General features: G+C 42.8%; 1 protein-coding gene across 4 annotated transcripts in view; it reads right to left on the reverse strand.

The window, feature by feature from the left end:
• The window catches only part of TIAM1 (TIAM Rac1 associated GEF 1), a 230278-nt gene that overhangs the window by 59325 nt on the left and 143104 nt on the right, over positions 1-27849 (reverse strand). For 3 of the 4 annotated variants that reach the window (XM_030914607.1, XM_030914608.1, XM_030914609.1), the window contains 4 exons: positions 27243-27347; positions 18909-18990; positions 10162-10248; positions 5681-5905 (listed from right to left, as the gene is read on the reverse strand). In XM_030914607.1, the coding sequence (XP_030770467.1) occupies positions 5681-5905; positions 10162-10248; positions 18909-18990; positions 27243-27347 (499 nt within the window). Of the gene's footprint in view, positions 1-5680; positions 5906-5989; positions 6155-10161; positions 10249-18908; positions 18991-27242; positions 27348-27849 lie in introns of those variants that run through there. The other variant, XM_030914610.1, reaches the window with a different exon arrangement.

Here is a 27849-nt window from a genome sequence, read left to right on the forward strand (position 1 = left end):
TGCGGGAGTACTGCCTAACATCAACACACAGGGCAGCTCCCCACAGCAAAGCATTACCTAGCCCAGATTGTTAATATTGCTAGATAAGATCACTATTCAAAATAAATCACACAAGAACATAAGAGAGACTTTTTTGAAACCTCACACAAATACAGTTCTGCAACTTCCTATTCTAGCTTCCCCTTCACTGCTAAGATCTTTTTATAAAAACAACCACTGAAGGAACTATCTTTTTGTCCTAGACATCCTTCCCTTTTTTCCCTACCAATACGTACGAAAACAAATGCTTTAAAAAAAAACCGAAACAGATGAAAGTAGCTCCAGTAAGACTGCAACCAGAACTCAGGGATGGCAAACAGCCAAGGATAGGAAACTGAGTCTTACAGAGAACACTCAGGATAGACTCTCCTTATGCAGATCCTGGCTTTCTAAGCCAACGTGGCAACCCATGCAGCAGGCTTCCCTCGTAAACCAAGGAACAGGAGAATGGAGAATGTACTACAGGACCACCTAACAAATGTTCATTACAAAATCTCAATGAAGCAGATCACAAAATGTGATCAAGAAACTAGAGAAGGTTTGTATGTCACTATAAAATTCCAATTATCTTATGATTCCACCAAGACAAGAAAAAGGGCGGGGAGCAATAACCAGGAAGAGCTGGTGACCTAAGCTCCCAAGCAGGGCTGGACACTAGAAGCAACCACCAGAACAAATGCAGACGCAGACCCCATCCCAGACTAGATGACTCCATGAGCTCTGAGAAAGGACCCAGGAACCTCAGAATTCATTTCTTTCTGCTTGAGAAAGGAAAACATAAAAAGGTGTCATTCATAAACTTAGTTATCAGGTAATTCACCTGTTGCAGACTGAGGCGGCATCAAAGGCAGGGAGAAGACTGAAAAAGAGCAATCTTTGGTCATAGGCCAGGGAATCCTCATGTGCCCCATAAGAGAATGGCTTCATATACAGAACATTTATTGAGCGCTTACTGGGTAATATTCTAAATGCTTTACTTTTATGCATCATTTAGTCCGCACAATAGCCCAGTGAGATGACAGTGTGGCATTATCCCCATTTTATAGGTGAGGATACTGAGGCACAGAGGGATTAAGCATGACCAGGTTAAGGTCATGAAGCTGATGAACACAGAAATGGACTGAGTTCTGGCCAGGTACGGTGGCTCATGCCTATAATCCCAGTACTTTCGGAGGGCGAGGCAGGTGGATCACCTGAGGCCAGGAGTTCGAGACCAGCCTGGCCAACATGGTGAAACCCGGTCTGTACTAAAAATACAAAATTTACCTGGGCGTGGTGGTGGGTGCCTATAATCCTGGCTATTTGGGAGGCTGAGGCAGGAGAATCAGTTGAACCCAGGAGGCAGAGGTTGCAGTGAGCCGAGATCCTGCCACTGCACTCCAGGCTGGGTGACAGAGTGAGACTCTGTCCCCCCGGCCAATGACTGAGTTCCAAAGAAATGGACTAAGTTCCAAAGAACTTGGTTCCAGGCCCTACTCTTAGCCACTAGGCTGTGATGCTTCCACATAGAAGAAACAAACCTCTCTATGAGAAAGCAGTTCAGAAACAATACAACTTTGAAAGCTAATCCCATACTCACTCAGGGTTCTTAGGGGAGGACCTGGCCAAGTCTGCACACTTGAGTTTGTGAGACGGTGGAGCTCTGCAGGACCAGCCTCCAGCAGCCAGGCAGCAGCCAGCACTCACGTGGACCCCAGGGTCCCTGAGACTCAGCAAGGCTCTCTGTCAAGGACACCAATCATCCGCCTTAACTTACTCCCATCAAACCTCAAACCTGCCACTCAGGATGTTTCCTATTTTTAGTTACTTCTAAATGTAGACTAAGGCTGTAGTCCAGCCTGCCCATTGTACAAAATTGTCTTAGTTGTTTTCTATTTTAACTGCAGCTGTCTGGTGATGCTGCTTATCTCTGCCCCATCACGGAGCAATCTTTCAGTTATTTTATCCTGTTTACTTGCCTCCACTTTTATCTTCCATTGTTAAGTGGGGACTAGGAAGCAGAAGCAATTAGAAGGTAGCTAGGCAGAGACCCAGGTGGGGAACTGAAGTGCCTTCAGTTGCCTTCTCCCCGCCAGCACATCCAATTGGGCTGCTACTTGACCAGAGTATTCAGAAATTCTTCCAAAATTTACTAATTTTGAAGCCAGTTTAGAAATCTTACCAAAAATGAATAATAAATAAATAAAATAAAAAACCAAACAATACAGTGGCTTTACTTTCATGCTTTATTCTTGAGTCAGTCTGATTACCTAACTTGACAAAGCAGACTCTGTTCTGAAGGAATTTTTTTATATCTTTAGACAGAGTTTCGCTCTTGTTGCCCAGGCTGGAGTGCAATGGCACAATCTCGGCTCACTGCAACCTCTGCCTCCTGGGTTCAAGCAATTCTACTGCCTCAGCCTCCCTAGTAGCTGAGATTATAGGCATGCGCCACCACGCCTGGCTAATTTTGTCTTTTTAGTAGAGACAGAGTTTCTCCACGTTGGTCAGGCTGGTCTCGAACTTCTGACCTCAGGTGATCCGCCCGCCCTGACCTCCCAAAGGGCTGGGATTACCCTAACCCTAATCCTAACGCCTATCCTGAAGGATTTTTGGTGATTGTAAAATTGCAAATTTTTAAGAGATAAAGCAATGTGGCCTGGTGCGCTGCCTCATGCCTATAATCCCAGCAATTTGGGAGGCCAAGGCGGGCAGATCACCTGAGGTCAGGAGTTCAAGACCAGCCTAACCAACATGGTGAAACCCCGTCTCTACTAAAAATACAAAAATTAGCCAGGCGAGGTAGCAGATGCCTGTAATCCCAGCTACTCAAGAGGCTGAGGCAGGAGAATCGCTTGAACCCAGGAGGCAGAGGTTGCAGTGAGCCAAGATGGTGCCATTGCACTCCAGCCTTGGGAACAAGAGCGAAACTCCGTTAAAAAAAAAAAAAAAAGAAAGAAAAGATAAAGAAATGAAAAAACAAAAAAACTACACTGAAACATAAACTGGAGCACAAAATTGAGTCATACTTATTATCATACTTTCAGCTCCATGCCTGGCACATAGTAAATAAATACTTAAAAAATAGTTTCGAGTTATGGCCATTTAATTGAAAAAAAATAATAAACCTTCCAAAGATGATCCCAAAATTGTAGTTTTAATGTGTTTCAAAATAATGGCAGGGTCCATGGATTTAGTGCACAGCCTCCAAAGGCAAGTGGTCTGAAGGAGGTAACATGTAGTCAGGTGTAAAGTCTAGTTGTTTAAAACTCCACCACACAAAAGACCAGACAGCAATTGTATACACAGAAATACTCAGATATTTCTGAAACAGATATATATAAAGTGCATTTTAAAAATCTTTTAAATGCATGTAAAGATTTATTCAATGCATTTTAAACTCTATTACATGTATTTTAATAGATTTTTAAGCAAACACACGTACATGTACATATGCATACACAGATTTTTTTTTTTTTTTTTAAAAAGAAGAAAGAAATAGACCAACACATTAACAGTGGCTATCCTTAAAAAAACAAATTGTGAGCAATCTCAGTCATACTTTACATTAGGGGACAGCAAATTTTATGTGTAAAGGGCCATAGAGTAAATATTTTTGGCTCTGCAGACTCTAAGTCCTTGTCACAACTACTCAACTCTGCCATTGCAGAGGAAAAGGAGCCAGAGACAAGGTGTAAATAAATGGCATGACTGTGTTCCAATAAAACTTTATTTACAAAAACAGGTGGTGGGCTGCTTTTAGCCTATGGGTTGTAGTTTACCAACCTGTCTTTTTTTTTTTTTTTTTCATATCTGTAACCCAGAAGAAGGGCTCAGACAGAAGAAAAATATCCAAAGAAAGTTGAGTACACACTGTTGCTTATAGCACGTAGGTGCAAGCTTATAAAATCCTTTAAATAATCTAATCTAACATAACATGTCTCATTCAAAGTCATATTCCAGAAACAACTGTATCCGTGAACCGTTTGATGGGGTCGAGCCTGCCATCTTGTGGTCACATGAAACAACAGCCTTTATGGTCTTCATTCTCCTTTATTAAGGGTACACAACTCACTGGAGTCACTTTTCAAAAACGTGATTGGGATGTGGGGACCACAGTAACATAATGAGTCAAGGAAGTCAACTGTAACTGAGGGCAATCAATTTTCTGAAGCTTCAACTTGTCAAAATATTCCAAGGAGTCAATGAACAAAAGAATGAGGGCTCCTGCTTCCTCAGCGTGCCGAGCTTCAGAAAACGATTTGAAAAACAATAGCAGGGCAAGAATATCCAAGGACCCAAGAGGCTTCCATTTCAGATTTTGAACGGAACCCTCTTTTTTTATCCCAAGCTTTGAGAAGAGAAAATAATGACAAAACCCCAACTTACTAAATCAACCCAAACCCTAGAACCCAGTCATGGAGAAATAAACGATAGCAATCTATGCTGTTCATCTGTTCCATCATCCACTCACTCTCTTGCTGAACAAGACGGGGCCACCCACATAGTGAACCACACGTAAAGAGCCAGGAAGATGAAAATGAGGAATATAAATCCAGTCTCAGGAAACACATTTAGGCAAAAAGAGACACAAGCAAGTAAGAATCGCATGATCTAACGAGAGCCCACATGGAAGTCAAACGTGCAGGGTCGTGGGGGCCCAGAGGACAGAGCTAACTTTGTGGGGTCACAGGAAGACTTCGAAAGGCAGGTGGCACTCACACAGCTTCTGGTAGAATGAGCACAGGTTGCCAGAAGGAGGGGGAGAGGAAGGAAGGGCAGGGCAGGGGGGTCACTGATGGGCTCAGGTTCAGCCTTCAGGGTGAAGAAGTCCAAAAGACAGAGCAAACAAGAGCTCTGCACACATTTCCACTCTGGGCCTCTCAGCATCTCAACTCACGTCCTTCTCTCAGACAGTAGGAAAGCAGGGCTGGGTGGTTTGGAAGATGACGACAGAGAAAGTAGGACTTAGTCTCAGCATCTTATGTGATTCCCAGCACTTGTTCTTTTTTTTTTTTTTTTTTTTTTTTTTTTTTTTTTTAAAGAGATAGGCCTCTGTCTCCCAGGCTGGAATGCAGTGGTGCAATCACAGCTTACTGTAGCCTCAAACTCCTGGGCTTAAGCAATCCTCCTGACTCAGCCTCCCAAGGAGCTGGAAATACAGGTGCTCTCCACTATGTCCAGCTCATTTTTTTTTTTTTTCATACAGATAGAGTCTCGTTATGTTGCCCCGGCTGGTCTCAAACTCCTGACCACAAGTTATCCTCCCACTTCTGCCTCCCAAGTGCTGGGATTACAGGTGCGAGCCACCACAAGTGGCCCAGTTCCCAACATTTCTGTGCCTCCGTATCTCTATCCACAGCCAAAGGCCTCTAAACATTCACCTTTCTCCAAAATGAGAAACAGCAGAAGCACTATAAAGCTGCCCATGGGTGACAGGTGGATTTGTAGCAAAACAGTTCTATGAGAAAATAAAGACCCCTTTGCCTCTGAAATTTCAACAGGAAATGCAGGGCCAGTCATCAGCACATCTTGTGCACACATTTTATAGCACCTGCCAGACAGAGGCACTCACTGAAACACACAAGCCGTGTGATAAACTCCCGGGTCGTGGCAGAACAGAGTTCAGACTCACCCCCAGCACCACCCTGCACAGTCATACCTGGGTTGCTGGTGAGAAAGGCGAGGGGGCTCTCGCCAAGGTCCGCAGGGCTGTCCACTCGGTGGGGAGGGCTTTCCAGCAGCTCCACTCCTTCCTCCAGCTCGGGGTAGGTCCTCACCAGGAGGCCCAGCGAGGGCTGTGAGAGGAAATCTTTGAGCATAGAAGAGTTCAGGGCGTCAGCAGCACGATTATTGATCTCAAGAATCTCATCTCCTGCTTTCAGGCCTGCCAACGCAAGATGGAAAATTTTTTATTTCACACACATAATCAGAACACAACAGCTTAGGAGCTCGGCTATACAGGGCACACCTGCTGTGGGTCTCACAGCCCCAGGTGCTGCTGCAGACAGGCTGCGGTGCTCAGAAGTGATCCTCAGGAGAGGACATGGGCCTCAGATTCTGAAGGTTCTAGATTTGCAGGTTACAACATGCCTAGCCGGTCCTTCATACATCAAGCAAACGAACTTACTCCTTCGTTAATCTAAGTGTTCTGAGCATCTGCCAATTTCTCACAAATGTTAATTAATTCAGGCTATCTTCCTACACTTTTGGGGCGGGGCGAGGGTGGAATGACAGTGCTCTCTGATGACTGCCATCACTGTGTTTTGTGCATGTTCATGCCTCAGTGCACACTCAAGTCACAGCCAGCTAATATCTATTGATTATTTCCATGGAACCAAAATGCAGGGTATTCACTCTGGCTATGAGGACAGAAGTAAGGGTGTCTCATTCCAAATACACTTAAGAGATGACAGTTTCAAGAACCCAATGCAATCATTTTTGCCCTTTTTTGTTTTGTTTTCAAACTACATCAGAACCTTGGGATGAATCTCTTTCAGTAGATCCCCAAAGGATCCGCTAGGGGAACTGCCAAAGTTTGCGACCCAAGGGAATGACCATGAGCAAGCCCAACCTAGAAGAACAGGAAGTTGAGACACCGAGGTGCAGTTCAAACCGGCACTGGAAGAACATTCCAGCAGCCTGAGAAAGGGAGAGGTTGGGAAGAACATGGAAGAAAATAAAATAATCCTTTCAGCTAGAAGAGAAAAGGAGCCCAATTTCTAATTTTATATACCAATATGGAAAAACCAACTTGAAAAACGGAGTGAGTGAAGGGCAGGCAAAGACAAATGATAAATTGCAGGAACGAGAAGCCTCCCAGGTCCTCAGGCATCCCACTCAGATTCTGCAGAAAATGACCCTACAAAGAAGTTCTCACTTCCCAGCTTCACAGAGTCACACGCCCTGGACATCCTTATTCAGGTTTCTAAAATATCTGAAATCAGTTTGTTGTTTTTTTTTGAGACAGAGTCTCACTCTGCTTGCCCAGGCTGGAGTGCAGTGGTGCGATCTTGGCTCACTGTAACCTCTGCCTCCCGGGTTCAAGCAATTCTCTTGCCTCAGCGTCCGGAGTAGCTGGGATTACAGGCACTCACCACCACGCCCAGCTATTTTTTGTATTTTCAGTAGGGACAGGGTTTCACCATGTTGGCCAGGCTGGTCTGCTGACCTCAGGTGATCCACAATTTTTTAAAATTTTTATTTATTTATTTATTTATTTTTCTGAAACGAAGTCTTGCTCTGTTGCCCAGGCTGTAGTGCAGTGGCACGATCTTGGCTCACTGCAACCTCTGTCTCCCGGGTTCTCGTGTCTCATCCTTCTGAGTAGGTGGGACTACAGGCATGTGCCACCATGCCTGGCTAGTTTTTGTTCTGTTTTGTTTTTGAGATGGAGTTTTGCTCTTGTTGCCCAGGCTGGAGTTCAATGGCACAATCTCAGCTCACTATAACCTCCGCCTCCCCGGTTTGAGTGATTCTCCTGCCTCAGCCTCCCGTGTAGCTAGGATTATAGGTGCGCACCACCATGCCCAGCTAATTTTTGTATTTTTAGTAGAGACAGGGTTTCACCATGTTAGCCAGGCTCGTCTGGACTCCTCACCTCAGGCGATCCACCTGCCTCGGCCTCCCAAAGTGCTGGGATTACAGGTGTGAGCCACCGTGCCCGGCCAATTCACAGCTAAATTTAACATAAAATACCCGCAATATCTTTCTAGACACGCCAGGTGTTGGGATCGTGTTTGTGGACCAGAAGGACAGAACGGACATCACTCCTGCATCTGTTGAGAACAGAGCAAGGGGGTTGGTACAGATGACCGTTCATCTTCATTTAACACCAGAGTTCTCAGATTCAGAGAACTAAAACAGGATGTGACTGAAACCAGGGCGGCAGATTCCCCACCCCCGTGCCACGCAAACCGGCATACTCATTGTGCTGAAAGAGATAAAAATCAGTCTTTGGGCTTGAAGGGAAGAAATCCCGTCATCTCTGCTCTTTGCTGAGATACAGCTCAGTGACTGTGTCACTCTGGCCCCAGGCTGCCTATGGCCTAGAAAGTATGGAAGGAAAAAAGAAGGAAAATGCTCCTCCATGACAGTCAGCAGCAGATACATTATTCTGACTTTATTTCCCACTCGTCACACCTTTGCCTTTCCATGCAGAGCCAAGTCTGCGGTTGTGCTTCTCCAGTGTTGACAGGACAGGTCAATATAACCTGCACAGGTAGCTTTGCAAAGCTAGCCATGAACTACCCAGAACTCAGCTGAACTAGGACAAAAAAAGCAGTGGCGAAGACCAACACTCAATTTCCCTTTTCTCCTCCATTCAACAGTAGTTAACACAACAGATGCAAGGTAAGTACATCTAAGCACAGTTGACCTGGATGTGTTGATCTCTGAGATTCAACACGTATTATTTTGCCACTGCTTGGATGAAACTACAAATCCCATAGCAAGAAGAAACAAAGGTGGATTTCCAGCCCTACCTACCTGTCCCATTTATTTACAGTGAGGATAGTGGGTCCAACAGTGTCCCCCCACATTCATGTCTACCTAGAATGTCAGAATGCAACCTTCTTTGGAAATAGGGATAGATATATATTACAGATGAAATTATAATAATATAATCATTGTAATTATATAATAATTACAATAATTATATAACAATTATGTATAACTGTTATATAATTATATATAACAGTATAATTATGTAATATATTATATATTAATATATTATAAGTTAATATCATATATATTTTTGATATAGATCATATATGTCAAGATAATTATATAATTATAGTATCATTATAATTATATAATTATGGTATTATAATTATATAATTATAATCATTATAATTATATAATATTATACATGAAAGTTACAATCAATTCATAATGATTTAGAGTAGGTCCTAAATCCAATGACTGGTGTTATTATAAAAAGGCCATGTATAATGACACAGAGACAGGGCAGAAGCCATATGACTTCAGGCAGAGATTGAAGTGATACACCCATAAGCCACAGAATGCCAAGCGCTGCTTTCATGCCAGAAACCAGAAGGAGGCATGAAGCCATTCTTCCCTCAGAGGCTCCAGAGGAATCAATCTTGCCAATACCTTAATTTCAGACTTCTGGCCTCCTAAACTGTGAGAGGATAAATTTCTGTTATTTTAAGCCACCCAGTGTGTAGTAGTTTATTACAGTAGCTCTAAGAAATTAGCGCAAATCATCTAGGCGGCAAAGACTTTCCAGAAGTAGAAAAAGGATGGAGAGTTGGGGTTTGCCAAGTAGCCCAAATGCATTATGGGCCATTGAAGGGCTGAAATGAAACAGGCAGGATGTAGCAGGGAAGTGCTGTCTAAGGAAGGGGAGGGAGGCTGGATCTCAAATCCCTAGGTTCTCAACTTCTGCAGATTCTTCTATGAATGGAAGCAACAGAACATCTGGTTTGAAAGAGCTCCGCAGGCTCAGGTAATGGCCAATGCCAGCTTTGACCAGTGTGGACCAAAATACAGAGGGCTCTTCCCCCATGCTCTGCTCCAGGAAGAACCCCCCCCCCCAGGAACCCCACACCATCCTAGAAGATGGAGAAGGACGAGCACATGATTAGAATGGGATTTCCCACCAGCCCCATGGAAATGGGCTCAATCAGATTTAAAATCCAAAAATGTGTGACTTGAGAGGCTAAGACAGGAGGATTGCTTAAGGCCAGAAGCTGAAGAACAGCCTGGGCAACACAGCAAGACCCCTGACTCTGAAAAATAAGCAAGTAAATAAATCAGTCAGGTGTGGTGGCATGCACCTGTACTCTCTCAGCAACTCGGGAGGCTGAGGTGAGAGGACAGCTTGAGCCCAGGATTTCAAGGCTGCAGTGACCTATGATTGTGCTACTGGACTCCAGCCCGGGTGACAGAGCAAGACCTTGTCTCTAAAAATTAAAAAAAAAAAAAAAAATTCAAGAATATGACCTTTCTGGTACACTTAAGTTAATGGAATAAAATGCACATTCCCTGGAAGGGTTTTCAATGAGAAAATGTTTAAATACTTTTCACAAATGAATCCTTTGGGCAAATCTTTCTCATTCAAAAACTAGAGAAGCCCCAAAGGGCATTTAAGATGGACAGACCAGCCCTTTATTGACTTACCTTTCTTGGAAGCTAAACCAGTTTCCTTCACACTATTCACGTACAGCCTTCGAATACCATCTTCTTCCACAGAAGAAAGTAAAAACCCTGTGAAACACACAAAGGCAGAATGGCAGGGCTCACACCTTCTGAATGTTTAGCAAACAACAGGAAGTGCCTGCTGTGAACTAGGTATGTTTCATGTTTGTCGTTATAGTTTGGAGTGATTGTTTTTTCTTGTTTTACAAAGCAGAAAAGGTATATTTTTAGATCATTCTGGAAGTCACTACTTGTAAAAACAGAGATTACTAGGTATGTCTATCTTCATATTACCTACCAATCAACTCAAAGGAAAGCAAATTATTGTGTTTAATCTTGCTTCCTGGTAAATGCCATCATTTTTTTCTTTTCCATACTCTCCTCCGAAGCAGAAAACAGAAAGATTAGCTTACCTCAGAGTCCCCAGACATTTTTCATCCAATCTATGTCCTAGAATATGTTACAACTGTACTGTTGGAGGGTGTGTGTTCATCCATATGTATGACTACATGGACACTGGTTTCATTTAATACAATTGTGTAAACAGGAGCAAGATGCAACTCACATTACGAATCTGTAATGTGAGTAACACATTACAGAAACTGTACCTGATTTCACACTCTAGCAGTATCGGATCAGAAGATTATCTTATACTTCTCTGGACTTCCAGAGCTCAAAGCCAATTTGCTAATTAACCTTGGGCTCTGCTTCATCCTTCAGAGAGGAAAGCAGAGTGAGGCCCAGGTATTCTATGTGGCTTGAGGATCCTAGGTACTCAAAACTCTATGGTTACAGGTCCTGGTCACTCCTGTTTCCAGACCGCCTCATGTAAAATTCTTCCCTATCAATTACATCAGTGTCCACAATGAATACCTATTTTGCTAAAGGAAAGAAATACCTTTGCAGATATTTCTACAAAGGACAATGGGAACACATGTCATTGTATATAGCTGCAATAATTTCAGCTCTGGGAGAAAAATCATCCCATAATATAGATAGCTGTCTTAATGCTGAGGGGAAAGCAGTGGTTGAAAAAAAAAAAAAAAAACAACAGGCAAACAGCAAAACAGAATTACAAGACTGGGTCCCAGGGAGTCATTGAGCCTTCCGAGGCCATGTCATGATGAACACATGGCTTTTTGTTTAGTTTACAGGACCAGGAAATGGATTACCTCACATAGGCAAAACAGCTAATTGCCATCACCCTCTCAAGTACCATAACACTCTCAGATAGGGAATGGCACAGGGGCACCCCGAAGACTCTCCAAAGTCATTTCGTTCTCTTATTTCAAATTCTCTTCTTTCAGCAACTTCTAACTTTCAGATTAAGGGTCAAGAAGCCCTGCTGAAATCAAAATATTTTTACACAAGAACCATTTAAGTTACATGAGCCTTAACACAGGTGTATTTATCTGCATTGTAGTAGAAAATTTCTTAAAAAATCTGTTAGGACAGAGAGAATCAAGGGCTATGTCATAGGAAAGAATGAATAGGACTCATCTAAATATCAGAATTTCCTTTCTGAAATGCCACCATTCTATTACAATCTGAGACCTTTTTTTTTTTTTTTTAAAGAGACAGGGTCTTGCTCTGCCCCCTAGCCTGGAATGCAGTGGTGTGATCACAGCTCATTGTAGCTTCAAACTCCTGGGTTCAGGCAATTCCCTACCTCATCTACCAGAAGAGCTGGGACTACACGTAAGTGCTACCATGCTTGGCTAATTTTTTAAATTTTTTAATTTTTTTGTAGAGATGGGGTCTTACTATGTTGCCCAGGCTGGTCTCAAACTCTTGGCCTCATGCGATCCTCCCACCTCTGCCTCTCACAGTGTTGAGATTACAGGCGTGCACTGCTGTAAACTGGCCCCAGTTTTATTTCTGTTAAAAAATTAACACCCCTGTGGGGTACCAGGAAACACCTTTGTTTAACTGGAAGATGGCAGGAGAGGCAACACTGGTGAGAGCCTGCTACAAGTCACCTGAAACTGAGTTGATGGAGACACCTCAGGTATTGATTTGCTCCATTCCCTCTTGTTTTTTTTTTTTTGTTTGTTTTTTTGTTTTTTGAGATGGAGTCTCATTCTGTTGTCTAGGCTGGAGTGCAGTGGTGCGATCTCAGCTCACTACAACCTCTGCCTCCTGGGTTAAAGCGATTCTCCTACCTCAGCCTCCCTAGTAGCTGGGATTACAGGCACACACTACCACACTCAGCTAATTTTTCTAATTTTGGTAGAGATGGGATTTCGTCTGCTGGCCAGACTGGTCTCAAACTCCTGGCTTCAAGTGATCCACCCGCCTCGGCTTCCCGAAGTGCTGGGATTACAGGTGTGAGCCACCATACCCGGCCATTCCCTGTTTTCTTGGTCTTCTTTTTTCATAATCAAAAGGTTAAAAATAGGAGTGAGAATAGAGGAGACTTCCAGTCTGAGGACTGCAATTGATTATATAATTTGTACCGGACAACTGGGTAAAAAGAATGGGTCTAAAAAACAGATCAGACATCTCTAATTAGTGGGGAAATCTCTATGACAGGAAAGAGGATGGGCCTAAGCTCCTTCTTTGAAGATCACCCAAATGAAAGCCAAAAATTTACCAAAGTGAATAGCACTTTAGCTCTGTACTGGAATTGATACTGGACACTGGTTTAGGGGTCAAACAGGAGCTCCCTCTCACTGTTCCAGGAAGGAAGCCCTCCCCACACCTTGCCTTGCAACAAACATGTGAACAGCTTCCATTTAAACTTGTCAATACTTTGCACACTAGGGGGAAAACATTATAACCATCTTCTATATGAATAAATATAAAGAAAATTATGAAATATCCTACAGCGGGAATATGTGGAGCTGAATGAAGAACATAATGCTTTTAACAGTTAATCAGCAAAGTCAGATCTATTTCTTTTAAATAGGATAGCAATGTTGTAACTCTCAGCAGACAACTCTAATATCGTCCAAAATGATTGCCAACAGGGGGCAGAGGGAAATTATTCAATATAAATCGATATATCCACCAGTTGGAAGGCTGTTCGCTTCAAACACAGGAAGGGATCATGAGTGGCAACTGGAATAATGATCAGGAGAATTAAGGAAGGGCTTAAAACTAAGTGATGAAACTAAGGTCGGGCGTGGTGGCTCATGCCTATAATCTTAGCACTCTTGGGAGGCTGAGGCGGGAGGAATGCACGAGCCCAGGAGTTTGAGAGCAGCCCTGGCAACATAGTGAGACCCTGTCTCTACAGAATTTTTTTTTTTGTAAATTAGCTGGGCGTGGTGGCACGTGCCTTATAGTCCCAGCTACTTGGGAGGCTGAGGTGGGAAGGACGGCTTGAGCCTAGGAGGCTGAGGCTGCAGGGAGTCATGATCCCACCACTGCACTCCAGCCTGGGCGACAGAGTAAGATCCTGTCTCAAAAAAGAAAAAAGAAACTAAGAACAAGCTCATGAGATGAATCACCAAAAGATTCCTCACCCTGGAAAAACCATAACATGATAAACAATAGAGAATTACTCAACACTAGAGTCCAGGATACAACGAAAATTCAGATAACAAGCACAGGCACCTGTAACGTGAGGAGAACACAGGACTAAAAAACATAATAGTACTAGAAGTACCCAGAGAAAAGGAATACTAAGTTGCTGAAATGACGCATTCTTCTACTTCAAGGCAGCCTAGGGCCTCATGCTTAGTCTAAGTATCATGTAATTGCATATGTGAACCAATTTCAACAGTAAGGTCTGGGAGTGAGCTGAAGGCTGCGGTGGAGAGAGGGGCAAGAGAGAGAAATTAAGTAAATCTTCTCTCTTTAAATGTGTTCAGGCCGGGCGCGGTGGCTCAAGCCTGTAATCCCAGCACTTTGGGAGGCCGAGACGGGCGGATCACGAGGTCAGGAGATCGAGACCTCCTGGCTAACACGGTGAAACCCCGTCTCTACCAAAAATACAAAAAACTAGCCGGGCGCGGTGGCGGGCGCCTGTAGTCCCAGCTACTCGGAGGCTGAGGCGGGAGAATGGCGGGAACCCGGGAGGCGGAGCTTGCAGTGAGCCGAGATGGCGCCACTGCACTCCAGCCTGGGCGACAGAGCGAGACTCCGTCTCCAAAAAAAAAAAAATGTGTTCAGTCAGTTGGATTATTAAATTATATTTTCCTCCCTAAAGTGTTCTAAAATAGAAAGCAGCATTTGATCTGTATGGTGAGGTGTTTTTGTGTTTGTGCCAGTAGCTTGACTTGTACCGAACTCAGTATCTAACCGAAAGTCACTTAGCGGGGTGTTAGTATTAGATACAGATGGGCTGAATTTCGACTCTGTGGTAGCTTTTAATCCAGAGGCAATCAGATCTCTGAGGACTGGGGGAATCTTTCACCTCTTCAGTCAATATGCTGTTGGAACCAACCCGAGCACGGAGAAGAAGTGATTTGACTGAGCTTATTAGCCATGCGTGGCAGGGCTTTTCTTTTCTTTTTTTTCTTTGAAATGGAGTCTCGCTCTGTCACCGGGCTGGAGTGCAGTGGCGCGATCTTGGCTCACTGCAACCTCTGCCTCCCGGGTTCAAGTGATTCTCCTGCCTCAGCCTCCTGAGTACCTGGGACTACAGGTGCGTGTCACCACGCCCAGCTAATTTTTGTATCTTTAGTAGAGACGGGGTTTCATCATGTTGGCCAGGATGGTCTCGATCTCTTGACCTCGTGATCCACCCGCCTTGGCCTCCCAAAATGCTGGGATTACAGGCGTGAGCCTCTGCGTCTGGCCTGTGGCAGGGCTTTTCAAAGTGAAGTCCAGGAACAGGTGCCAACTGTTAGCTAATGGCAGTACCGTAAGGACAGAAATCGAGACTAAGCATTGAGAACCTCTTGGAGCCTTGACATTGCCACAACCTCCAAGCATGGAATTTAGTATTTCACAAAAGCAGTGGTAGTTACAAGAGTGGAAATTAAAACAAAACAAAATATCTGCTTCTTTGCATCAGAAGGGTTGAGAAGCACTGTCTGTAATACTCTTAAGACTGATGCCTGGTGCCCTGTCATACCTTCCTCAGGGGGTAAAAGTAAATGGGTTCTGTGAGTAATTCAGTGACTTTAATAAAAAGTATTAAAAAGTATACAAACGATAGCAGTTTTATGCCCAGTTCCAATTTTGGGGTCCCTGAATCATTCAATTTTAGAATTAGAGTCCAAGAGCTTTGAAATTCAGCCTTCTGAACTTGATCTTTGCTAGTTTATCCTTACTCAACAAAAAATAAGTAAACTGAAGAGAAAAAGAATAATCATTATGGGAGCATCTAATTTTGGAGGATCCAAGCACTTCATTGCCACCAATTACAGCTCTAATTACTGAGGTCGGCTTTTTGCTGCATAATAAGCCGCTCATAAACATTTATTCCTTGCCATGAGAAACATTCTCCTGGCTTTATGATGTCTTTAGTTTTAAGGTCAAGAAATAAACAGCATAAAGTTATAATGCAAGTGGCCAGGGTTCAAAATTGGGTTCTCTTCATTAGGCCCAAATCCTCTATTGAGTATTCTGAGATGAAGCTTGGTGGCCTACAGGGGAAGGTGCAGAAGGAATATAATATCCCACTGCTCAGAAAAGAGTTTAAAGATTTTCAAATGCTAAAAAGCTGAATAACTTGGGCCAGGCGCAGTGGCTCACGCCTGTAATCCCAGCACTTTGGAAGGCTGAGGTGGGTAGATCAGTTGAGGTCAGGAGTTCAAGACCATCCTGGCCAACACGGTGAAACCCGTCTCTTCTAAAAGTTCAAAAATCAGCCGGGCATGGTGGCACATGCCTGTAATCTCAGCTACTCGGGAGGCAGAGGTTGGAGTGAGCTGAGATCGCATCACTGCACTCCAGCCTGGGTGACAGAGGAAAACTGTGTCCTAAAAAAAAAAAAAGCTTAATAACTTGATTCAGAGAGAAATCTTTTTTTTTTTTTTTGGAGATGGAGTCTCGCTCTGTTGCCCAGGCTGAAGTGCAGTGGCATGATCTTGGCTCACTGCAAGCTCCGCCTCCCGGGTTCACACCATTCTCCTGCCTCAGCCTCCCGAGTAGCTGGGACTACAGGCGCCCGCCACTGTCCGGCTAATTTTTTGTATTTTAAGTACAGCTGGGGTTTCACCATGTTAGCCGGGATGCTCTCGATCTCCTGACTTTGTAATCTGCCCGCCTCGGCGTCCCAAAGTGCTGGGATTACAGGCGTGAGCCACCATGCCCGGCCGGTTCAGGGAGAAATCTTAAGTGAACATATGTGGTAGTCTTTATGTCTTTCCACCAGGAACTTTGTTCTCCTTCTACCAAACAGTAGAATCACACTTCTATGCTCCTTTGTAGGTAGGTATGGCTGTGTGACTTACTTTGGCCAATGAATTGGGAGTAGGACAACATCTGCTTTCCCACCTCCTCTTCCCCCTCTGCTGAGTGACAAGCACTGTCCCAGGTGGCAGCTGCTCCAGGCCTGAGTGTGGAATGAGGACAACGTATGGAGTCCCAGCCAACCCACAAGGGATGCATGGTGAATGTGAGAAATAAATGTCACTGTTTTGAGCCACCGGGCTTTGGTGGCTGTCTGTCACCTCAGCTAACCTTGCCGCTCCTGACTGAGCACAGTATGGATTTTCCTCACTTAATTTACTCAGGCACCAATTCTGTTACTATTCAAGCCATACACACACTGTAATGCTAAGTAAAGAAGACTGGTCTTAAACATATGGAAAGGAATATATATTTAACTCCACCAGAATGTAGACAACCGCCTAGGAAAGTGTTAACACAGCAGGCATGACTGCTGTTCTTTGAAAGGCCCGCTTACAAATTTGGACCTTGGCTGGCATCCTGAGAACCTGGATTTTGGGAGGGTTCCCAACACCCTAAGTGGTTCACAGTGCCTAAACGGTGTGTACAAACAATGGGATTCATGGTGAACGCCTACTTTCCTCCTGGGAGTCTGGAATTTTGGTGCATGCTAAGCAGAGCTTGCCTAGGGAACAAGCCTCCCCAGAAACGCCCTGGGCACTGAGTCTCTAACCACCTTCCCTAGGAGGGAGCATTTCTCAGGTGTCCTCACAACTTGGTGCTGGGGAAGTTATCCTCATTCTATGTGACTCCACTGAAACAGGGCTCGCTGAAGCTCACACCTGGTTTCCCCTAGACTTTGCTCCATGCGTCTCTTCCCTTTGCTGATTTTGTTTTGTATTGATATAGGAGTTAAGATGAAATGATTTAGGCAGAGAGTGAAGGGAAGAAAATCCTCAGTAAGGTTTTCCTTTTAATGAAAAGCAGCCCCCAAATAATTTTCTTTTCTAACAAAAAGCAGCCTGTAAAATCGAGCCGCACACATAGACCCCGGTGAATGCTGGCAGTTGTGCCAATAGGAAAAGGCGAGCTGGAACTAAGCATGTTCAAAACGGTGGCTCCATCCTCTCTTCTCTTTGCCAGCCACCTGTACAGTAAGGAGCAGTGAACATGGCCCCGGCCAGGCAAAGACGCCATTTGCATAATAAAGTCAGGACGGGGCAGCCAGTTTCCCTGCGTGCTGTGTAGACGTCACACCTGGTCCAACCAATCTGTGCGGCCTATGTAAATCTGACACCACCTCCTCAAGCCTGGCTATAAAATCTTCCACCGCTGGCCGGAAGACCCCCTGGGGCACCCCTCTCTCTCTGCAGGAGAGACAGCTATTCTCCTTTCTCTTTTTTTGACTATTAAACCTCTACTCCTAAACCCACCTGTGTGTCTGCATCCGTGATTCCCTTGGCGTGAGACAATGAACCTTGGGTATTCACCCAAGACAATGAAGCCACTTCAGTATAATTTTGCTATTAAAAAAACATAGTTGTGAGTATGACCAGATGCTGAGCTCTGCGGGTCTTCCTAGTGAATCAGCAAACCTAGGGATGGTCTTGGGGATCCCGCAACACAAAACCAAAGTAAGTTCCTTTAACAAGCCTTGTATGAGAAGGGAGGATAATGTCTATGTTTTCAGGAGAGGGGTATAAAAGAATAATTCCTATATTACTAAGGTACATCATAGTATATGTTAAACAAAAATTATGGGAGGCCACTGTTGTGAACTGAGTTCCTGCGTTACGCCCAAAAGACCAGATCAAATAAAAAATGGAATCACTCCTGCCGGATGCTGCATAATCAAACTAAAACTTTCAGGAAGCAGGTAGATCCCCAAACAGACCAGTTTTTCCTGAAAACAAGAGATTCTGGTCTACCATAGTCAGCAAAATAAGTATGTCCCCTCTGCTTTAACCCTTACAAAAAAGTAACCTGAAGTAAGCTAATGTTAAACAATCAGGTTTCTTCTTCCACTGTTCTGTTTCCTTGTCTCCACCTTACAAAAATCACTGTTCTGCCATTGCCCAGAGGGAGCTCTCATTCAATTTTGTAGAACGGAGGCTGCCCCATGCACGAATCACAAATAAAAGCCAATCAGATTTATAACTAAACTAGTTGTAATTTTATCTTTCGACATATAAAATAACCTACCCACTTCCTTTTTATGATGGTAGAACCCCAATAACTAAAGTTATGAAATTGAACACCAAAGTCTACATCATACCCAGAGTAAATATCCCTTTTTTCCCCTAGTGTGGCTACCCTCCACAGCACAGGAGCCAGATATACTGTCTGTTTTAGATAGGACCCAAAGGCATTTTGTTGAACTGTAAATAAATTCACACTTACATAAGAAATGCTTTACCTTAAAACACAAAGAAACATAAACTTACCGTAAGTATCGGCAGCTGTGTCTGACTTCTCAATGTGGATGCTCTGAGTGACTTTTGGACAGATTTCAATTTCTTTGTATAGCTGAAAGTTACAAAGAGAAATCTAATTAAAATTTCATTATAACTAACGTTAAAAAATCATCATTTCAGAAATCTATTTTTTCACAAGTGATACTTATGTGAATTTGCACTTCACAATCTTTTCATTAAACGGAACTCATTAAGAGTAAAAAGTAAAAGTAAAGACTTACAACTGTCATCCTCAAACACAGCCACAGTTTGGTTTCTAAATAATTCCTCCACATCACTCTCTATCTATTCCTACCCAATGTCTTCCACAGACCTGAAAAATAATGCTAAAGTAATGGAGGCCTCTAGCCGTGGGGGGAAAAAAGTTTATTAAAATCAGGAAGAGGTTATAAAGATCTTGGTATGGAATTCATGGAAATAAGATAAATCTCTATGCTTCCCTTCCAAAAAGTTCATGATAGTACAAATAAGTAGAGACAAACGATAGCATTGAAACAAAAAACAAATGACATAAAGGAGGATATTCTTTTTTTAGCCACTGAACTTTATCGAAATTAGCTAGAATACTGAAGTACACAAATTAATCAGCCCTCTAAAAGCCCAAGAAAGGAAACAACTTATGACTAAGTCCTCAAAAGCAATTGCAACAAAAAAGAAAATGGAAAAGTGAGACCTAATTAAACTAAAGAGCTTCTGCACAGAGAAAGAAATTATCAGTACACAGACAACTTACAGTATGGGAGAAAATATTTGCAAACTATGCGTCTGACAAAGGTGTAATATCCAGAATCTATAAGGAACTCGAATCAACAAAAAATGAATAATCTCATCAAAAAATGGACAAAAGACATGAACAGGCACTTCTCAAGACATGTATGTGGCCAATAAATACATGAAAAAATGTACACATTGCTAATCATCAGAGAAATGTAAACCAAAACCACAATGAGATACCATCTGACACCAGTCAGAATGGCTATTATTAAAAAGCAAAAAAACAACAAATGCTGGTGAGGCTGCAGAGAGAAGGGAATGCTTTTCTTTTCTTTTTTTTTCTTTTGAGACAGAGTGTTGCTCTGTTGCCCAGGCTGGAGTGCAGTGGCGAGATCTCGGCTCACTGCAACCTCTATCTCCAGGGTTCAAGCAACTCTCCTGCCTTAGCCTCCCGAGTAGCTAGGATTACAGGCGTTTGCTGCCACATCTGGCCTTTTTTTTTTTTGTATTTTTAGTAGAGACAGGGTTTCGCCATGTTGGCCATGCTGGTCTCGAACTCTGATCTCAAATGATCCGGCCGCCTCAGCGTCCCAAAGTGCAGGGATTACAGGCGTGAGCCACCATGCCCAGCCGAGAAGGACACGCTTATACACTGTTGTTGGGAATGTAAATTAGTTCAGCCACTGTGGAAAGCAGTTTGGAGATTTCTCAAAGAACTTAAAACAGAACTACCACTTGACTCAGCTATCCCATTACTTGGTATATATCCAGAAGAAAATAAATCATTCTACCAAAAAGACACGTGCACTTGTATGTTCATGGCAGCACTATTCACAATAGCAAAGATGTGGAATCAATCTATAGGCCCACCCAGGGTGGACTGGATAAAGAAAACGTGGTACGTGTATACCACGGAATACTATGTAGCCATGGAAAAGAACAAAATCATGTTCTTTGCCGCAACATGGAAGCAGCTGGAAGGCATTCTCCTACGTGAATTAACACAGGAACAGAAAACCAAATACCTTCTCACTTACAACTAGGGGCTAAACAATGAGTCCTCATGGACATAAAGATACTGGGGACTACTACAGGGGGAAGGAGAGAGGAGGAGAAGGGTTGTGGAACTAACTGCTGGGCACTAGGCTTACTACCTAGGTGACAGGATCAATAGTACCCCAAACCTCAGCATCATAGAATATACTCAGGTAACAAACCTGCACATGTGCAACAAAGGCTGGAAAAAGAGCTTTATGCATAGTCAAGATAAGAACGATGCAAAGTTCACCCATCAGAAACACTGTTGTTTAAATTAATCGATATTTCATTTTCAAATGTCAAGATCTATCATCAAGACAATAACTTATGGAGTTCTGACTATATGTCATGCCTCTCCCACTAACTCCAAGAGACAAGCGTGATCTCCATTTTACAAATAAAGGCAAGAGCCTAAAGAGAAAGCACTTTCCTAAGTTCAGAAGACCGGTTCACACACAGCTGGGCTCACTGGCTCCAGAGCCGCACTCTTTTCACTACACTACAATGCCTCCCAGATCAGCCCTCACTGGAACACAGGGTATGAAAGCAAAGGGAACCTACCCTCCTAGGTCAGTCAAAGGTTCAAATCCAAAATTTATAATAAAAACCCACAAACAAATAGATGTGTCAAATGCTCATATAGATTTTTAAAATTATTATTCTATCTTGAAATGAAAACCAATTTTGAGCCAAGGTCAAGGACAAAAACTGTGGCCGTTAGCACTAAAGAGAAGTCTTGATGATTATCTAAACTTGCCCGCATCTCTGACCACACAGCCATTTGTCCAGAAACAATTTTATTCGGGCAGGTAGAAAAGAGTGGCCAGTTTCTTCTCTTTATTGGCTTGGGGCATTTGAGAGGTCAGCATAATACTTGTGACTCAGGAGCCTAGAAAGCGTTTGCTATAATAGAATGCTAAGGAGTGTGAGGGGTAGGAATGTGGATAGGATGGCTTGGATCCTCTTAAACACCTTAATTTAATGCGACTCCCACCACATGTGACGTGTCAAGGGCATGACTGAATGTGGCTTTAGTGCTATACTTTAGAAATGTTTCATACAAATAAATTTACAAGAAGAAATCAGTTATACTACTTTTTCATTCAGAAAACAGCCACCAAAACTCTAAATACTAAATTCAATAAGGTTTACAGTATATACCCTAACACCACAGAATGCTCGATGGAACGTTATCAACTACGTTCACTTCAACTCAGTAGGAGCCTTAGTTTTATTTTTTAAAACTTTCTTCAAGTGCCAAACCCTTCCTCCAGGTGGCAGTATATAACTGTTTGTTTTACTCATTTCCACAGGCTCTAGTGGGAATCGAGCTTTGTGCATTATCTTTCCTATTTTTTCATAATACTACTTCCTAGTTTTCTTTGGAATTAGTGTGAATATCATTGCGTCTTTTGCTGGTCTCAGACAGCAACTCAGTATCATATAGACAGGCCGGCTGGCCACAACATCCTGATTACACTAAAGCCGGGTTTAGTGAACAACACTAAAACTATATAGAATTTCAAGAAGGGTTTATACTTTAAAATGTATTTTCAATGCAACCACAATATCTGGAACTAGAAGTTTTGAAATTCAGTAGTTTTATACATAAATGCACTTAACGATGAAATAGCTCACACCTTCCCTTTCTTTTATTAAACTGATAATGTTGCAACGTTCCCTGTTTTCAAAAACTGGATGAGAAGAGCACCAGATTTTAAGAAACAAATTGCTTACCTAGGCTCTTGAGTTCTCACAAAATCATTATCATTTCTTTCTCTGTCTCCTTTGGGTGGTTTGGTCTGAGCCACCGTCATGCTCTGGCCTGACAAAGACTCTCTGCAGCCTTTTGTGGGCCCTGGTTACTCATCCTCTCATGCCCTGTGGGCCACTCATCCGCCACAGTGAGCCTTTCAAAACAGATGTCCAGCAATGTCCTTTCTCTCTGGGGTTTCCCATGGCACTTAGGCTCTACATGGCCTATCCTTTCTCCCTCCTTCCCTCATCTCCTGCATTCCCCCTTTTGCACCCTCTCCACCAATCCTCCTCACACAGCAGGTAAGCCACTTCCACCATGGCCACCCTCCCCCTGCCTGGGCCTTAGCCAGCTTTGTTCTCTCAGCCTAGAACTTTTTTTTTTTTTTTAGACAGAATCTGGCTTTGCTACCCAGGCTGGAGTGCAGTGGCGCGATCTCGGCTCCCTGTAACCTCCGCCTCCTGGGTTCAGGCGATTCTCCTGTCTCAGCTTCCCGAATAGCTGGAACTATAGGCGTGTGCCACCACGTCTGGCTAATTTTTGTATTTTTAGTAGAGATGGGGTTTCACCATGTTGGCCAGGCTGGTCTCGAACTTCTGACTTGAGGGGATCCACCTGCCTCAGCCTCCCAAAGTGCTGGGATTACAGGCGTGTGCCAGCCTATAACACTTGTCTGCAAAATACCTCTATGATTCCACTCCCTCACTTCACTCACTCACCCTGTTCAAACATCACATCAAAAAAAAAAAAAAAAAAAAAAAAACCACCAAAAATAAATAAAATAAAATTTAAAAGCAACAAGACCTGCTGCAGATGCATCATCTCCCTCTCTCTACTTGCCCCAAGTTCTTGTCTCTGTAGGCTTTGAACATTCCCTGACATGTTACACATTCGCACGTATTTTTACCTGTTTCTGCAAACCTGAATACAGGTTCCACCAGGAACAGAATTGTTTTGGTGTATTCCCAGTGCCTAGAACAGCTAGAATAGTGCCAGGCATACAAATGCTAAATAAATATTGGCTAGATGATAGCTGGGTGTGGTGGTGGGCACCTGTAGTCCCAGCTACTTGGGAGGCTGAGGCAAGAGAATCACCTGAACCCAGGAGGCAGAGGTTGCAGTGAGCTGAGACTGTCCCACTGCACTCCAGCCTGGGCAACAGAATGAGACTCTATTTTAAAATATATATGTATTTGCTGGATGAGTGAATAAATAAATTGATCAGTGTTTCTGCAAACTTTATTTCTGTCACTTTATTAAAAAATGCATTTAATGTGGGTTTTTGAAAAGCACTTCCATAGACTACAACCATGTACATGATCATTCCGTGGACCGGACCCAACAAACAAGTCATCGTGAAAAAGTGGCCAAACAGGTATTACTTGTATTAACAACACACCCAGCAAAGCAGATAAATCAATGGCTAACTATTCCTGGTTATCCATAAGCAAGAGAATCCCCTGACCCCCAAAATAAACACACTAGACCCTCCAAAAAGATCTTTAAAACATACTACATACTTTTGCTAATAACTATTGGTCTTACTACTAAACACTGTTTGACAAAACAATGGCATAGAATAAAATATCCTGGGAGAGTCATGCATGAATGAGTCATTTATAGGGAAATGGCTTTAACACTTGAAGTTTCCCATGTCCATCAAAATCAAAATGGGGATGAGCCAGGGAAACCAATTAACTGTGTGTGGTCTGATGCTTATTCAGTAAGGACAAGACACTGAATACCTGCAGCCTCTCAAAAAGCATCCAGGAATGCTGTTCAGAAACCCCCTGTCTCCAGAATGACACTATGTGCAGCTTAATGGCCTAAAGCAGGGATTCAAAACCAGGGACCCATGGATAGAGTTCAAGTGGTCTGTGAATGTGGATGATAAAAACAGTGATATTGGCTAGGTGCGGTGGCTCATGCCTGTAATCCCAGCACTTTGGGAGGCCAAGGCAGGTGGATCACAAGGTCAGGAGTTCAAGACCAGCCTGGCCAAGATGGTGAAACCCCGTCTCTATTAAAAATACAAAAAGTAGTTGGGCGTGGTAGCAGGCACCTGTAATCCCAGCTACTCGGGAGGCTGAGGCAGGGAGTTGTTTGAACCTGGGAGACGGAGGTTGAAGTGAGCCAAGATTGCGCCTCTGCACTCCAGACTGGGTGACAGAGCAAAACTTCGTCATTAAAAAAAAAAAAAGTGATATATTTGTATTTATAAACCTTAAACTGAAAATCAGCACTTCCTTTTACCCTAAATGAACGTAGGCAACAAACATAGTAAAATAGTAGCAGTGCCTGTGACTCTGTCACGAATAGAAATCACAGTTATTTTCATATCATGTTTTAGCTGCTGCTAATGTCTCAAAATATTACTTATTCTCATCGTTCCTCAGAACAGTGGTAGCTATTAGATCTACCACTAGGTCTTGTAATTTAATGGTCTAGCTATTAGGTTTATATCTACCTATTAAGTCTTATAATTTAATGAGCTAATAAATAAGAACATATATTACCTATAATTCAAAAAATATTTTTGAGAACTATTTCAATATATTTAGGGCACAGGTAAGCCTATGTATTCTATTTTATGTGATTGAAAATATCATTCTGAGAAGGGGGTCTAGAGGCTCCACCAGGCTACCAAAAGTATCCAAAGGACAAAATAGTTAAGAACCTTGGTCGAAACAGAGGTTTTGCAAGACTGTGGCATTTGCATCCTTAGAGATCTATGGGCTGGAGACTTTCTGCAACAGGCCAAGAAATAATACCATGGTCTCCCTGTACTTTAGATTCTTTTAAAATACATATATAGCTATCTGCATACAAAAATTGTAGATCCAAACAGACTAAGCTTGGCACACCTTAGTCTCCTATGTTGGAGGAGACCACACAATGGGCAAGGCTTAAAAATAATAAATGAGTCCATATAATTTCAAAAACTATGTCTGAAGTACCTATACCTGTTATGTGTAAAATATGACGAACATGGAACCTGGTTAGGTAAGATCCCTACAATTCAGGATGCAAAATATTCATTAACCCCAAGACGCAAAATATGTAATCTAATAACTCTTCTAGTGTTAGTAGAAAAGCACTTCCCTTTTTTAAGTAAGAAAAAAGGGGTTTTCTTTCCTCTACTCATACAGCAGCACCAAGAACTGGCCTTCTCCCTAGGCCAGAAAAAGAATACATCAGCTCTCTCTGTTAAACGTACTCAACACAGAACAGTTACTGATTTAAGTGATAGTTTAAAAAGGGCTCATTATTTTGATCATCTTCTATTGCATAACATGCTAAAAGTGTTACAAAAGCACACCCTCTCTTACATTTCCTTAAAAGCCCTTAAAGGGGCACGAGGTAACTTTTTAGGTAACAGAAATGTTCCAAAGCATGATGCAGTAGTGGAAACAAAACTGTATACATTTGTCGAAACTCATTGGATTGTGTCCTTAAAGTTGGCGAGGGTTTTCTTAAATGTAAAATATACCTCAATAAAGTTGACTAGAAACAGAATTTCCTACTCATTTTTAAATCATGCTTCCCTTTTCCAAAAAGAGAATAATACTTGGGTTTAAACATTCAGTTCCGCTTTCTGTGGTGAAACCCTGTCTGAAGTCACTGTTATTCACACATCCATGGCAAGCAGTCAGAGACCCCAGAGGAACCACTAAGTACAGAGAGAGCACAGGCACTCCAAAATAGAGGCGCCTTGCTCCCAAAATGTTTCTTTCCTGGAACTGACAAACGCAACACTTTGCTAACAAGCAAAGAGCTTGTCACTGGCTTACTGCAATAACAACCATTGTAATTTACCAAGTAAGCGTATTATCTCTAATCTGTGTAAAATCCTAGAAATTAAGTGTTAGCATTTCATTTTTTTTTTCTTGGCCAGTTCCATATGATTAGTAAGCAGGTCTGATTCATAACCCCAGTCCCATAAGTATGTTCAAACTCAAATATATGTAAATGTCCTCAAGAAGCTATATAAATACAGTTCCAAAAGACTAGGACATAGATGGCAGCTTTCTTCACCCAACAAGATTTGACCCAGCAGTTTCAACATGCCTACGGATGTCACACAAAATTAGAATTAGCACTGTTTTCTGTAACGACAAGCAGCTGGTCTTTAAGTCACCAATTTAAAATAAAAGACTGGCCGTGCGCAGTAGCTCAAACCTGTAATTCCAGCACTTCGAGAGACTGAGGTGGGAGGATCACTTGAGCCCAGGAGTTCAAGACCAGCCTGGGCAACAAAGCAGGATCCTGTCTCTAAAAATAAAAATAAAAATAAAAAATAAAAGTTTGTCGGCCATGGTGCTATGTGCCTGTGGTTCCAGTTACTCAGGAAGCTGGCACAGAAGGATCACTTAAGCCCAGTAGCTCAACGATGCAGTGAGCTAGGACCACACCCACTGTACTCCATCCAGCCTCGGTGACAGAGTGAGATCTTGTCTCTAAACAACAAAATAGAAACACTAAAATACAATAAAATAAAAGACTGCCGATGCAAGGAAAGCTAGTATTACAATAATGACTAAAGTTCAATGTAAGAGAAAGCTCTAGATTTTGCTTTTCATGATAGCACTGCACTGCTTCTTATGTAAACGAACGTGGTCATGCTACTCTGGAAATACTGAGCTAAGTAAGGCCATCTCCACCAACTTAAGGGCTCTGCATGAAGCTCATTTATTTCTGAACTCGTTCCACTCCACCAACTACAATTAACACAAGAACACTCATAATTTGAAAATAATCTCCCATAAAATGTGCTTGGACAGCAGTCAAAACATTACCAGCTCATAGATGTCTTCCTCGGGCTGTGGAACATAGTGCTGCATTTTGTTTTCTATTAGAAATTTCAGGCGCAGGTAATGAGCAGAATGATCCAGTTGATGTGTCTGGGATAAAAGAAAGAAAGAAAGAAAAAAAGAAAACGCCTGTTCAATAGTAAATAAGCATAATTAGTTCTCCACCAACATATTATGTATTCCCATGACCAAGAGAGGTTTTTTTTTTTTTTTTTCTTTTTTTTTGAGACAGAGTTTTACTCTTGTTGCCTAGCCTGGAGTGCAATGGCACAATCTCGGCTCACTGCAACCTTCGCCTCCTGGGTTCAAGCCATTCTCCTGCCTCAGTCTCCTGAGTAGCTACGATTACAGGCACCCACCACCACACCCAGCTGATTTTTGTGTTTTTAGTGGAGATGGGGTTTCACTATGTTGGCCAGGCTGGTCTCGAACTCCTGACCTCAGGTGATTCACTCGCCTCGGCCTCCCCAAGTGCTGGTGTGAGTCACTGCGCCCGGCTCAATAAGAGATTTGATACTAAATGGGGGTATAAGGTTTCTACACGTCTTAAAAAGTCTGCATCGTAAATACAAACTTTTAAAGTAACTTTCAT

The sequence above is a fragment of the Rhinopithecus roxellana genome, chromosome 13 (assembly GCF_007565055.1).
Source record: "Rhinopithecus roxellana isolate Shanxi Qingling chromosome 13, ASM756505v1, whole genome shotgun sequence".
NCBI classification, from domain to species: domain Eukaryota; kingdom Metazoa; phylum Chordata; class Mammalia; order Primates; family Cercopithecidae; genus Rhinopithecus; species Rhinopithecus roxellana.